Genomic DNA, 13,751 nt, shown 5'->3' on the forward strand with positions numbered 1-13,751 from the left:
TTTGATTTGACGGCCTAGTTGAAGGGGGCCGATTTTCAGCGTCTTTTCGATTGTGGCGATGGAGAAGGTGTACGCTCCTGGGTTTGAGGTGATGGTGCGGGATTAGACGCGCGATGTGCAGTTCTATCTAGGTGTGTATGCCGTTCAGATATCTTTCGTGATCTTGACCCCCACGGCAATTTATTCTCAATAAGACCTGACGGGGATCCGTTCGTAGCTCGCGGAGATACTGCCGACCTCTGGTTTTCATCGAAAATCGAGTCCGGCTGTTCCTTATCATCGACATCTAGAAGAGGCCTTTGCTTGTGGGCGTCTGATTTATTGCTTCGAGGCTCGTTCCGACCACTAAGAGGTCTTATCTTTTCAGAAGATTGTGTATCAAGGGTTTCATCTAACACTTTTGGCCGTTCAAGGGAGATTAGTTGACCACCGTCGATATCCATGTGAGCATCGCTTTCGGCTTCGAAGATTCGCCCTTCGCTGTTGACCTCTTCCTCGTTTTGTCGCTGAACTGCGCTTTTCTTCGCAGTTTTCTTTTTTCCTTGAACTCTTTTACGACCAGGCTTTTCCACATCGTCGATGTGGTCTTGGGGAGTTTCGGCATTTTTGTTTCTTTTAGTCCCTTTATGGGTCAGTGTACGTGTCTCTGTTGACGAAATATCATCCTGTTTGGAAATATAGTCTTTGTGAGCCACCGCCGGTTTAGCTTGGATATAATCCATGCTATCTCGCTTCAGGTCAGCTTCCAACTCAGCTTCGATCTCCGCATCGTCCGGAATCTGCGATTTTAACAATGCTTTAGAGGTAGCCGATGGGACGCGATTTGTAGATGTGCTCCTTTTTTTCGTTGTTTTCTTAGTGGTCTGCTTCTCAACTTTAACCGGCTCAACGGGTGCATTCAATTCGTCATCCGTCCCATCAGGAAATATATTGCTTTTGGCGGTGCTGGCCTTCCTGGCACCCGTGTCTCGTCTTTTGGCTGCCGGTCCCGAGACAACGCTAGAAGCTTGAGTCCCTTGCGGTTCCTGATCTTGGGTCATTTCTGAGCTTTTCCGCTTCCTCTCTCGCTGTTTCTTTGCTTGCGGCTCGGCAACCTTTGTGTTGTGGTCGGGATCGTTTTCCTGCCCGCTATTCTCAGCCATCTCATCCTTTTTTAACTTTGGCTTCCTCCCCTTTCTTCCTTTCGTAGACTTCGCTGCATTCTTGGCTGGCTGTGAGAGTAAACTATGTTCCATTTCGCTATCCAGATCTGTCGTTTCTACTTCCGACCATGCGCTTAATGTTGATTGAGTTGAAACTCGCGAAGCCTTGGACGAGCGAGAACTCATGCTGCGACCTTTCGTTCCCTTCTTTCCTGGGATCGGTGCGAAATGAAAGAAAGAACATTCCGGAGACCGGCGATAATGCTCGTAACTAAACAGCAGCAGGTCAGCTTGATGCACATGGAAAGAGCGATTTAATGACGGCCGTACAATGGGTCGTCCCCGCGTTCCCAGCCATCCAGCCCCAGATCACAATACGCACAGCTAACGAAATCATCGCTTTCGTCGTTCGGGCAGAAGTACCACCCCGCTTCTACCATCTGCCAAAGTGGTGACGTTAGCCTTCATAATATGAGATGGGAGGGATTCATTTGCAAGTCAACCTTTTCCATTTTGCATTTCCATCCTTTCTTGCCATCATAAGGCCACCATGTACCAAAAGTTGCTCTCCGTGCTTCCACAATTTCAACGCTCGTTGGGTCCACAATCTCGGCTGGATTGGAGGAGCGGCGCGTGATATCCATCATCACCGCCCACCCGCATTCGCTAGAATGCCTTAGATGTTCTGTGATCGGATCATCTTCCTCCTCCCAACCATCTAAGGCATATTGACAAAGGAAACAAGCTGTGTTGTCTGGGCTGATGTCCGTTGGTTGGTAGTAGAATCCGGCATGGGCTAGCTGAAGGCACATTAATAGCTAGAATAGAAGCACATGGCAGCGAGAAAATACCTCTTCGGGTGACGGTTTTCTATGCGGCCAAGTAATCGGTTTTGCCTTTGTAGCAGAGGTCCTTCCTTTAGAAGCCGGTCGGTGCGCGATCCTGAAGCTTTGGAGCCGCGCTGACTCCGTGTCCATTCCAATATGTGTCATAGTGCAAAATCAGGCTCTGTATCACCACCATCTGTGGCACCCGAGCCACCTATCCAAAACACTGCAATTGTACTGAGGGGTTATTGTGTGCGTGCGTGCGTGCGATTGTCCGAGTCGTCCTGTGTTTACATTGCCAGTTTGTTTGGATTGACGTACGCGATGCTGACTAATAAAGCACCCCGACCACGTGACCGGAGCTCTTTCTTACATAATCGTGCAGGATCCTGTTGGCCGCAAAAGGATCCCAACTTCTCGTCTGCTTGTTGCTTGCATTCACTCGAGGCTTGTGCAATTCAACGAGTCCGGACGTGAGAGGCGAGGTGCCAATGCCCATGTCCGCCACTTTACATTACACTTACAGCTCGTGCTGTGCTTCCCGTTTCCGATCGCTATGCGGCAGCTCCATGTAAGCGCATCCTCAAGTACTTGAGCTCTCCCACCACGACGCTAATTAACAGTGTCCTAGACCATAGGACCCAGACTGGGCGCATCTCCTCGATATATATTCTTCCGTTCATCGTACCTCTCCCAGGTCCGCCCTCCATATTTTTCCCGGCCGCTTTCCACGGATTCAACTCCCAATCCATCAGGTAAAGACGGCGGACCTCCCCCAGGGTTCAACGCTGCTGCGCACCAGAATAAAAGTCATGTTTCGGCAGGGAGAAATGAAGCCCCCAAGCCATTCACAGCCGGCTCCAGTATTGAATCAGATTGGGAAGAGAATCCCGATTTCTCTATCTCAACGTTTGCGCAACTGCCATCAAGAGACTTCGGGACTAATCAGCATATGATCATCAACCAAGAGTTTAAAGAAGCATTGCGTCAGATCCTCTGGCAGTTTCGAGCACCAATCAGATATGCATTTGCATATGGCTCCGGAGTGTTTCCACAGTCTGGCACAGCCAGCGGTGAAAGCTGTCATCCTGCTGCACCGGTTACCATTCAAAGAATGCAAAAAGGTGGAGGAAAGATGATCGACTTTATTTTTGGAGTGTCCTACAGCCAGCATTGGCATTCTCTTAATTTGAATCAGCATCGCGATCACTACTCTGCCATTGGGTCACTGGGCTCTTATGTAGTTTCGCAAGTGCAAGAGAAAATCGGAGCTGGTGTCTACTTCAACCCTTATGTGACTGTGAACGGGACCCTTATAAAATATGGGGTCGTTAACATTGACACTTTGTGCAAAGATCTTAGTGAATGGGACACTCTTTATCTCGTTGGGAGACTTCACAAGCCAGTCAAAATTCTCCGCGATCATCCCAAAGTCCGCCTGGCGAACCAAATGAACCTTCTCTCAGCAGTCCGTGTTGCATTATTACTTCTCCCGCCCGATTTTACTGAAAGCCAACTGTATACGACAATTGCAGGTATCAGTTATATGGGAGACCCACGAATGTCTTTTGGCTCAGAGGATCCCAAAAAGATCAACAATATCGTCTCTGCACAGATGGCAAACTTCCGCCGGCTATACGCGCCGCTGATTGACACGCTGCCCAATGTTTCTTTCAATGACCCCAGCTGCAGCGATGCTTCCTGGATAGATGACCCAGAAATCAATGTTAAGTTAGCGCAAGATATGGATCCAGTCAAACGAGGGAATATGGTCCGCAGGCTACCTCAGTCATTCCGGGAGAAGCTCTATTTCCAATACCAATCTCGATTTCAAATACCTCGATCTGAGTTTAACAAGATGATGGAAGAAAGCACGGATGAAGACCCAGATCGCATTCACCGTCGTCAAGGAACTACCTTTGACCGAAAGATCGCAGCCGAAAGTCATTTGAAGGAGGAAGTGTCGAAGTCCATCAAGAAGACTATTTCCTGGCCGAGTACAAGTCAGAGCATCAAGGGAATTGTCACGGCTGGATTCAAAAACACCGTTCGATACTTAAAGGGAAAAAGGGCTAAATATTCCAACTCAAAGGCGTCATCCTCCACTTCTGACAGCAACTCAACCCACAAAACGGACTAATGCGGCGATATGTTAACTGACTGTCGCTCTTATATATAATGAATCAAGGATAAATGGATCCTTGGGTTTCATCAGCTTTGTTGTTCTAGAACACAAGGTAGCTAGCATATTTCGGAGTTAGGTATTGAATAGACCGGGCTGGCTAGATATCACTGGGATTTTGTATATATCAGAAAAAAAATGTTAAATCAATTTTTGGCAGTTTTCCCTTTTTTTCTATATGACTCATTCTTTGGCTCATCAAGAAGTCATTCATGATACCTGCAATCTGAACTCTCTATAGTAGTTCACTCTTGATGTTCCACCGCAAAATCTTGAAACTAGCTCTGTGCAATCCCCATTGGACTCTCTTTCAATTTGCAACTAATCCCAGCTTGAGCTATTCATCATGTCCAGAAAAGGCCCATTTGACTTAACAAAATGTGCAAGAGCGAATATTTTGCAACTGGAGCCATATAGGTGTGCAAGAGAGTAAGATTGATCCTTGGCCATCAGACAGCAACCCCTCAACTAATATGACTCAAGTGACTATAAGGATGATGGAACGAACGTCCTTCTCGACGCAAATGAGAACGCATACGGCCCCGGACTGGCCCTGACGGACGACGGGAGCCTTGAAAATGTAACCACAAGCGGGAAGGCCCCAGATCTTGATTTTCTAGGCCTCAATCGCTATCCTGACCCGTGAGTTTAGACAATCTTTACCCCGCCACTTGACTGATGAAGCGGCTAACCTGAACGGAATTCACAATTAAGACATCAATTAGAGCTAAAGGCACTTCTCTGCGATCTACGAAACACTCACGCTCACACCGAAAAGGACCTGGACCCATCGAATCTCTTCGTCGGCGTGGGATCTGACGAGGCGATTGACGCCCTACTCCGATGTTTCTGCGTTCCCGGCAAGGATAAGATCCTAACTTGCCCGCCCACATACGGAATGTATTCTGTCAGTGCACACGTAAACGATGTTGGAATCGTCAAAGTACCCTTGGACACGGACAACGGGTTCCAATTGCGCCCCGACGCAATTAATGCGACCCTTTCGGGAACCGCAGACATCAAGATGGTGTATATCTGCTCCCCCGGGAATCCCACAGCAAACTTGATTCGAAAAGAGGATATACAAAAAGTGCTCGAGCACCCTACCTGGAATGGTGTTGTCGTCGTGGACGAGGCGTATATAGATTTTGCGCCTGAAGGGTCCAGCTTAGCAGAATGGGTTACCGAATGGCCGAATCTGGTAGTCATGCAGACTCTAAGTAAGGCTTTTGGGCTAGCTGGAATCCGATTGGGGGTTGCATTCACAAGTCCAGAAATTGCGAGAATGTTGAACAGCCTCAAGGCGCCATACAACATCTCCAGTCCTACCAGTGCGTTGGCAAAAGCTGCGTTGTCGCCCGCTAATCTCGCAGTGATGCGAAGAAATAGGGAGAAGATTATCGTTCAGCGGGAACGCATGCTGAAAGAGTTGCCTAAAGTCCCCGGGGTAGGGAGATTTCTCGGCGGCACCGAGTCCAACTTTTTACTTGTGGAGATTTTGGACAAGCCATGCCAGGATGGGGGTAAGCCCTGTAACAAGGTTGCTCTAGCCGTGTATCAATCCCTCGCAGAACGGAAAGGGGTTGTGGTTCGATTCAGAGGGAAAGAATACGGATGCGAAGGGTGTCTAAGGATCACAGTGGGGACAGAGGCAGAAGTGACGAGATTCCTAGCCGAATTGGAAGCTGTGCTCAAACATATCTATACTGCTAGTTCATCAAGTTGATAAAAGATGGTGTTAACTGGAGAGCTATTCTTTAGACACCAGTGCCCATTATGGCTTTGGTTCACTGGTCTAGTAGAGTCTGCCGCATAGGCTTAGCCAATAGATGGTTGATAAATAGAAAAGAAGCAATAGATCTGCGATGTTTGGCATTTGTAGGGATTAAGCAAATTATACACAAAGGACAATTTCGCCAGGGGAATGCTCCTTCCACAAACTCCGGGGGTATTATCTTGCCAAATGCCCAGTAGACCACCAATTCGACCACCATGGAACCCTTGAATAAGCCCGACCATAAAACTCCAATGTTTATCCATTTAATACTAGATCTATAGGGCAAACAGTCAGTCACATAATTCCGTTAAGAGTTGTGGCATAACGCATGCCCCGAGGTGGAATACTTACAAGCCTCAGTGGTGTGCGAACAGGTGCACGGCCCCCATGCAACAACATAGCAACGGCTTTATTGGGGGTAGCCTGCAGCTTACGGAATGCTTCATGGACGTGTTTTGGCTCAATAGGCGTTCTACCTTCTTCTGGGGGGTCGAAAAGCCCGGTCTCTCGTTTGCGTTTCTTGCTTTTCTCTCCTCCGTCCTCAGTGCCTCCACGCCCTTTTTTGCCGCGATCTTCCTGTTCTTTAACCTTTAAAGCCTCTTCTGTCAGGGTCTGAACAATCTCAAAAGTGAGAAATCCCAAAATATCAACAATATCGTCGTTCGGCTTAAAATCTGTAACAATGCCAAAGCCAGCCCATTCACGGAAACGTTTGGCCTTGCGGAAAGTGAAAGATGCTTGTCGGCAGTCGGACCAGAAAACATATTCTTCACGGGTCATATTCTTAGTACGCTCATCCGCGTTCGCAAGACGTTGAAGAGTCGCATAGTTTTGCTCTTCCTCCTCTTCATCTTCTTCATCCTCACGTTCGGGAACTTGAACAGAATAGAGATTATTGAGGTCCCATGGAAGACCAATTTTAGCACGTTTAGTTTTCGGTTTAGCGGCGACATCCTGTGCAGCACCCGCAAGAGGATCGTCTCCAGCACCAAAATCTGCCGTATCTCCCCCGCCTTTGTCGTCAGAATCTTTTACATTCTTGCGAACGTCCTTCCAGGAGAGGAACGTTTTCAGTCGCGAAACTTTAGCCTTGTCATGACGGATAAGGAAAAAGAGGTCGTCAGTTGAAATAGACCGGACGCCCCGACGAGCAGCGAGGGCAGTGCTTCGGATAAGCTTGAGGATGTCAGTATATCAGAACAATTCAACTGGGAATGGTCTTCTTACCATTTCAATAACTTGTTGACGCACGATCTCTTCGACTAAGGTTGTTGTCTCCACTGACGGTTCCGCTGTCTCTCCGGAAACAAACATCATCTTCTCTATAACATCAGTCATAAATTCCTTATTTGACGCGAAGCCGTCCAACTCATGGTCCTGAACCTGCTCGCTTGAAGGTGCCACATCTGTTGTTTGTCGAGCTTGCATCAGCAGTCGCTGACGCGCTCCTAGAGGGTGCGCTGTGACTTCATTATTTTGCCTCCCAGATGATAAGTTCAACCACCTTTTGGCTGCCTCAAGCTGTAAAGTCATTTTTCAAATAGTAGTATGGCCTGACAGCATGTTTTTTGAAGCATCTAGCAACTGATAAAAGCTAAGAAGGTATCACAACACATTCTGAGCTGATATAAGAGATGGGGAATATCACGTGCTGTTCTCACAGTGCATGAGCTCCATAGTATTCCATGAGAAGCTCTGGCCGGATTGTCTTAAGTGAAAAAGATTTGAGGTATGGCTGCATAAGTTGCAATCATAAAAAGAATACAGAAATAACTCTAGGCCTGTGAAGAAGCAAATAGATATCTTCATGGCAGGAACTGGCATATTGAGGAAGGGTATCGTAGGAATGGCTTGGAGAAAACTAGCAGCTGCAACTGATGAGCCGGAAAAATCCCCCGGAGTTCATTTTACAGTATTGCTGTAGTTCAGCGATGCCTTCAACAGACAGATAGGCGTAAAGTAGCGATGGATCGCTCAGGACCATGAGATAGACGCAAACAGGAACGTTTCCGGAATGGGTGGTAGATTTAAGGGAAACACACCTGTTGAATCTCCTGGCGGTATTTCGCATTTCGGTCCGCCATTATGACGGTGGCCGTGACGGCGGCGTAAGGATTTGGGTAGTTGCCGGACAAAAGATTCAAAAGAAGCAGATTACTACTGAGGTGCAGGCAGCTATACGCAGTGCAGGGCAGGAAGTGAAGTCATGATGATGGAGGTTGAAGCTGCGATGGTCGGATCATTGATCTTCCGGGCTCTTATCAGCGGGACAAACATCCCACGAAAGAAATATCAATTCACTCAGTCGTCCAACAACAGGGTTATTATTTTAGTTTTCCAGCTCTTCTGAGAAGTAGGCTGGGTACAAATCCGAGATATTTTTTCATTTAGTTTCCATAATGCTCTACTTAGTGGGACTGGGTCTCGCCGATGAGACGGACATTACGGTCAAAGGCTTAGAGGTTGTTAAAAAGGCAGATCGAGTATATTTAGAAGCATATACCAGCATACTTCTCGTTGATAAAGAAAAACTGGTGCGCCATCATGGCTAGAATATTGTCGACTGCGTACTAATATCAAGTCTTCAATTTTAAAGGAGAGCTTTTATGGCAGGCCAGTTCAAATAGCGGACCGCGAAGCCGTTGAGACCGGCAGTGATGAGATACTCGCCCAGGCAAACAAAATAGACGTTGCCTTTTTGGTTGTTGGGGATCCCTTCGGGTAAGCCGATTCTTACCGTCGCAGAGAATCCCAGCGCTGAGATTCTATGTTAGTGCCACAACACACACTGACCTCGTCCTACGGGCTCGGGAACTCGGTATTCCGACGAAATCCATCCCAAACGCATCCATCATGTCAGCAATTGGCTGTACTGGGTTACAATTGTACAACTTCGGCCAAACAGTCAGTATGGTGTTCTTTACCGAAACCTGGAAACCATCGTCCTTCTATGATCGGATCAAGGAAAATGCCCAGATAGGCCTTCACACACTTGTTTTGCTCGATATAAAAGTGAAGGAGCAGTCGTTGGAAAATATGGCTAGGGGAAAGAAGATCTATGAGCCTCCCCGGTACATGACTGTCGCACAATGCGCGAGCCAAATGCTCGAGATTGAAGAGCAACGAAAGGAGGCAGTATATGGGCCCGACAGTCTTGCCATAGGTGCTGCGCGAGTCGGCGCTGAAGATCAGAAATTAGCCGTTGGCACTCTAAAGCAGCTAACAGAGATAGACATGGGAGAACCCTTGCATTGCCTGATTCTGCTAGGAAAGAGAACACATGACTTAGAGAGGGACTTCATTCGTGATTATGCTGTTTGCAGAGATATCTTTGACAATGCTTGGAAAAAACATCAAGAGACGACTATATAACATATTTTCCTGGTCTGTACGGAGTATATCCCGAGATTGTGTTCCAGCGTGCATTGGAGTAACTGATTCCGGGGAAATGCGCGATGAACACAAGCAACGGGCCAAGGTGATCAATCACGTGATCATGTAACAGGCGGGGGTATTAGTTATCTTCCAAACACCCTGCCCATACAGGCCACGACTCGCTCTGGTTGATCATGATCCCAGCGATAGCTTTCGCTTTCGTACCATTGATTCCGGAAACTGACCAAAATATGATGCGTGCCAGTGCTGATTTCATTGCAGATCGTTGAAGCGTCCTGGCCTTTATTGATCATGGTTGTCTACGTTCTCTACGGCTTCCGCTGGCCTCGACTGGGCACCTTGAATGCGCCCGGAATTCGCGCACATATTGTTTCCTATAACCTCCTCGACGCTGCAGCTGAATACCTTCAAGAATCAGCCACATCACGGGCCATCCTACAATCCTTCAAGCGCATCGACCCGAACATCGCTTATCACTTACCCGGTCTACGTATTTTAGAGCAATATGATCCCGATGATATCAGTGATTCGGCACTTAGCCAGCCCTACGCATATGTTGCAGCAAAAGTGATTACAATGCCTGATGAGGAACAGCCCGGGCGGTTATTGAGTTTAAATATGGGCGAGGTTATGGATAAGGGGCCCGAGCTCTCTCCCGGCGGACCGGAGGCATTGAGGAGGTTAAGAGAATTTTTGGCGCCAGAGGAGAAAATTGGGTGGTGGATCGTGTACAACGGTGATCCGAAGAGAGCCTTTCCAACACCCGAGGCCAACGGTGGGGATAACTCATCGGAACAGGAAGGAAGTGAAGATGATGAATCTAAGGAGACAAGTGAGTGAATGAAATGGGTGCTCTCATCAGAGTGAAAGTCAAAAGGCGAAGCCAGACTCTAAAAAGACAATTTGTTCGGGCGATTCGGAGTACTCCATAACTAGTTAAAACGGGCAATCTCATCTAGGCTTCCAGAAATGGTCCCCTTTTGATTGTGATAATGTATTATATCAGGTGAAGCTCGTGTCAAACAGACGTACGAACTGCTGTCGTATTAGGAATAACTTACGCATAAACCTATCCTTGATCTCCTCATGCTTCAGCGCAATAATTATCCAAAGGGCCAAAGGCTCGAACATATAGAAGCCTTGCAGGAGAAGGGCGGTGGCATGCGCAAAACAACCCCAACGACCGAGTTAACTAGCTAGTTAACTACGCAATGCTTGTAGGAATAGGCCTCTACTTCGTACTCCTCACACCACTCCTCACTGTGTTCTCCATAGAAAATAAGCCCCAATGTTGATACTACTATAACATTCCTTCACGGGGATTAATAGAGGCATGGTTCTCTCTTTTATCATTGTCCAGAACCGACAGTAAGTCTGCTTCGTATTATTCTGGCCGCCTGGGAGCTGATGGAAACCGCCAGAGGGAAGACTCGGCTGGCCAAGTGGTACGCGCCATACACGGTATGCTCTCTCATATTCCTACCCAACTATCTATGGCTCGAGCTGATGCCTCTTAGGACGATGAGAAAGTGAGACTCAAGGGCGAGGTATGACGATCGTATTCCCCGGATCCTACACCGAAATTGGCGTTTCCTACCTCCTGGTCATATACCTGATAAGTGGCAAGATTGGTACTCACAAATGCCTGGAGTGACAGGTCCACCGCCTCATCGCGCCTCGCGATCAAAAGTACCAGTCTAATTTCGTCGAATTCCGACGCAGCACAAAGATCGTTTATCGTCGTTATGCAGGGCTTTTTTTCTGCGCATGCGTTGACGCGAATGATAATGAACTAGCATATCTCGAAGCGATTCATTTCTTTGTGGAAGTTTTGGATCAGTTTTTTGGGAATGTGTGTGAGTTAGACTTGGTGTTCAACTTCTACAAGGTGAGCGGAACTGCTCTGTCTCGAGTGAGTGATTTAGTGGGCTAATATTATGGGGGCTTTAGGTTTACGCAATTCTTGACGAAGTTTTTCTCGCCGGTGAGATTGAGGAGGCGAGCAAACAAGTCGTTCTGACGAGATTGGAGCATCTGGATAAACTCGAATGATGTACATTGGTTACGTCAATCAAGAACTTCTATCCACTTGATCTATACCAATAACCGAGCTGTAGGCAGTATCTCTGATGAAAGCAGTTTGGTGATATGTGCACCTAATCGCGAGGTATCAAACACATCCCTAGAGAACTTGCCCCATCTACCATTCGTCCACAATCATAGCACACAACTCTTGTAAACCTGAGGCCTTCGGACAACCTTAGGCAACAAGCTTCTACAATAATTTCAAGAGTATAGGCTATTCCGCCTGGAGCGCTTGCTAGCAAGTCCACGTGCCAGGTTGGTTTCTCCAGTGGCCCTCAAGATCACGGCATTCGGGCCGAACTGGCGAGGCTTGAGGATAGGATTTCTGATATCTCAGGTACACATTTGAATGATCCAAAAACGCTAGAGGAGCATATCCAGGCTCCCGTCTTAACCTTCTCGCGGGGCCTCCAGGGGCGGTTATAATCCTTTCACGGATCTTTGGTTTGACATATACACTATGCTGGCCTTCAAGCCCAGCAAACTTCAGGCGGGGATACATGATTAAAAGCATCCCAGATATCATAGTATTCTTGAAGGAATGATAGGCTTCGGGTTCATCACTAGGCTACGGGACATCTACTTACTCGTCATCCGCATGCACGAGGTTGGGCCAGCCTGTGTACGTTTGAAGACCGCAGGAAGGGTGGTGTTCCGGGTCGAAAATGTCGAGCTCAGTAGAAACAGGCTCGGATGGAGGATGTTATTGCCATAGCTAGAAGATCGGATAATTATTATGGTTCCGGATATCACAGCGGTCCACGAATAATTAGACAGTATTCCGTACAATCCTTTTGTATATAAAATCTGGGAGTATCCCCCTCGACCTCCCCTTGTAAAACAATAAAAACAACTATACCGCTGGATTAGATCTTGACGATGTCGCTATGAAGGAGGTTCTTCCAGTGGCTCAGAAGCCGCTACGATTCTATTAAATGTCCTGCTTCGTTCAAATGGCTATCTTGTCTTCGAGCAGGGATCACAACCGACATTCGTTCTCTGTGTTGGCATGCATCCATGCCTTGAGACGCGAGTGAGCCTTGGATCGCTAACTTCGTTAACTAGTCACTAAAAATATCCTCAAAGCCCCGGCTGCTTCTTAACCGGCCACCAACCCGGCGTGCGCTCGTTTCCCGGGCCAATTGGCAAGCGGTTGGAAGAGCAATCCTTCAGAGCCTCGGCTGTGCTCCAGAATCCGATGACACGGAATACGAACTGGGTCAGTCTGAGCAACCCCCAAGCTGAACGAAAAATGATCGTGACGATTCCCGGCCCAGCAGCCAACCAGCTGGGCTCAGAGACACGAAAAGCATTCATGGCGATTCTCCAGGGTTGGACAAGACAGCCCGCTTCCGTCACAGGCTCTGCTGGAGCTTCCCTGTCGTGCTCGCGACGAAGAGCTCGTGTCAACCGGAGCACACCGACCTGCACTTGGTCGCCGCTAATTAGTTCCATTTTTATCCAGGAGGATAATATCCGGCGAGCTATCATCGGTTTCGTGCGCCCAGCTCAGCAATCTAAGCTTTTTCCCGTCTGTCTTTCTGCCCAAGGATCCATCTGATTCTGGTCTAACTACCTCACGGTGCTTCATGACGGCGCCGTTTGTCTCTTGCACTCACATTCCCTTTGTTATGGAATGCTGCCCTGCTGCTCGTTTCCTATGCCAGCATCCTCGATGATTTCTCCATTATTCAATGAAATGGATGACAGAAACAACCCTGATTGTGGTTGCCGCCACGATCATCACCGTACAGATCATCTTCCGCTGCACTTACAGGCTCCTCGGCACTCTCAAAGCCCACCCGGCAATCCAGCAAAGATGGCATTCGGACGATAGCTGGATGGCTTTTTCGCTTCTGCCTTTGATCTCTCGATCGGTCTGCATCGCCTGGTTCTTCCATCTCCGCGCAACTGAGACTCCCGGCGATGACACTCTAGCGAAGAAATTAGTTATCCCTTCTCGGGTAACCTATGCTCTATTGTACGTGAATGTGGTTACGGTCTTAGAAATAGCTTTGAAAAGTGCATCTCAGCTGATTTGTGTTGATTTCTTTTGCTTACAGTCTCTGGTGTATGAAACTGTGTCTCCTCCAGTTCTATTCACGCCTAGAGAATGGCTCCGTCAAGGTCCATCACGCTCGGCGGGCGCTCTGGTACTTTATCGTGATATCTTTTGTTGTTATCCTACTGGCCACCTTGCTTGAATGCAGGCCTATATCTTTGTGAGATCATCCGAGCCCCGTTTGGAAGCAAGCAATGTCTAACTAGAGACATTCTGGATAGATATTGGTCCTCAGCAGACGTGAGCCCTCTTTATTTTCGAATGGACGATGTCACGGTAT

General features: G+C 47.9%; 8 protein-coding genes across 8 annotated transcripts in view; 6 read left to right on the top strand and 2 right to left on the bottom strand.

Moving 5' to 3' along the window:
- Positions 1-35: 35 nt before the first annotated feature.
- Positions 36-1,786, bottom strand: UREG_07188 (uncharacterized protein; the record flags this gene model as incomplete). Its single annotated transcript, XM_002582369.1, has 3 exons — positions 36-1,413; positions 1,473-1,582; positions 1,646-1,786. 3 exons carry the CDS (start codon positions 1,784-1,786, stop codon positions 36-38), a joined length of 1,629 nt encoding a protein of 542 aa, XP_002582415.1.
- A 739-nt stretch (positions 1,787-2,525) lies between these two features.
- On the top strand, positions 2,526-4,109 carry UREG_07189 (uncharacterized protein; the record flags this gene model as incomplete). Its single annotated transcript, XM_002582370.1, has 2 exons — positions 2,526-2,540; positions 2,601-4,109. 2 exons carry the CDS (start codon positions 2,526-2,528, stop codon positions 4,107-4,109), a joined length of 1,524 nt encoding a protein of 507 aa, XP_002582416.1.
- A 388-nt stretch (positions 4,110-4,497) lies between these two features.
- On the top strand, positions 4,498-5,877 carry UREG_07190 (histidinol-phosphate aminotransferase; the record flags this gene model as incomplete). Its single annotated transcript, XM_002582371.1, has 3 exons — positions 4,498-4,580; positions 4,635-4,793; positions 4,866-5,877. 3 exons carry the CDS (start codon positions 4,498-4,500, stop codon positions 5,875-5,877), a joined length of 1,254 nt encoding a protein of 417 aa, XP_002582417.1.
- A 320-nt stretch (positions 5,878-6,197) lies between these two features.
- Positions 6,198-7,461, bottom strand: UREG_07191 (protein spt3; the record flags this gene model as incomplete). Its single annotated transcript, XM_002582372.1, has 3 exons — positions 6,198-6,203; positions 6,280-7,104; positions 7,156-7,461. The coding sequence occupies 3 exons, from the start codon at positions 7,459-7,461 to the stop codon at positions 6,198-6,200; spliced, it is 1,137 nt and encodes a 378-aa protein (XP_002582418.1).
- Positions 7,462-8,781: 1,320 nt separating this feature from the next.
- On the top strand, positions 8,782-9,300 carry UREG_07192 (diphthine synthase; the record flags this gene model as incomplete). Its single annotated transcript, XM_002582373.1, has 1 exon — positions 8,782-9,300. One exon carries the CDS (start codon positions 8,782-8,784, stop codon positions 9,298-9,300), a length of 519 nt encoding a protein of 172 aa, XP_002582419.1.
- Positions 9,301-9,900: 600 nt separating this feature from the next.
- UREG_07193 (uncharacterized protein) lies at positions 9,901-10,164 on the top strand (the record flags this gene model as incomplete). The annotated part of the gene is made up of 1 exon (XM_002582374.1): positions 9,901-10,164. The coding sequence occupies one exon, from the start codon at positions 9,901-9,903 to the stop codon at positions 10,162-10,164; it is 264 nt and encodes an 87-aa protein (XP_002582420.1).
- A 567-nt stretch (positions 10,165-10,731) lies between these two features.
- Positions 10,732-11,376, top strand: UREG_07194 (AP-2 complex subunit sigma; the record flags this gene model as incomplete). Its single annotated transcript, XM_002582375.1, has 4 exons — positions 10,732-10,785; positions 10,842-10,871; positions 10,982-11,236; positions 11,275-11,376. 4 exons carry the CDS (start codon positions 10,732-10,734, stop codon positions 11,374-11,376), a joined length of 441 nt encoding a protein of 146 aa, XP_002582421.1.
- Positions 11,377-12,362: 986 nt separating this feature from the next.
- Positions 12,363-13,751, top strand: part of UREG_07195 (uncharacterized protein) — a gene marked incomplete at both ends in the record, with an annotated part of 2,139 nt that continues 750 nt past the window's right edge. The window contains 4 exons of the mRNA XM_002582376.1: positions 12,363-12,442; positions 12,496-12,940; positions 13,164-13,390; positions 13,693-13,747. Of these exons, the coding sequence (XP_002582422.1) occupies positions 12,363-12,442; positions 12,496-12,940; positions 13,164-13,390; positions 13,693-13,747 (807 nt within the window). The remainder of the gene's footprint in view (positions 12,443-12,495; positions 12,941-13,163; positions 13,391-13,692; positions 13,748-13,751) is intronic.

The sequence above is a fragment of the Uncinocarpus reesii genome, genomic scaffold, assembly GCF_000003515.1.
Source record: "Uncinocarpus reesii 1704 scaffold_5 genomic scaffold, whole genome shotgun sequence".
NCBI lineage: Eukaryota > Fungi > Ascomycota > Eurotiomycetes > Onygenales > Onygenaceae > Uncinocarpus > Uncinocarpus reesii.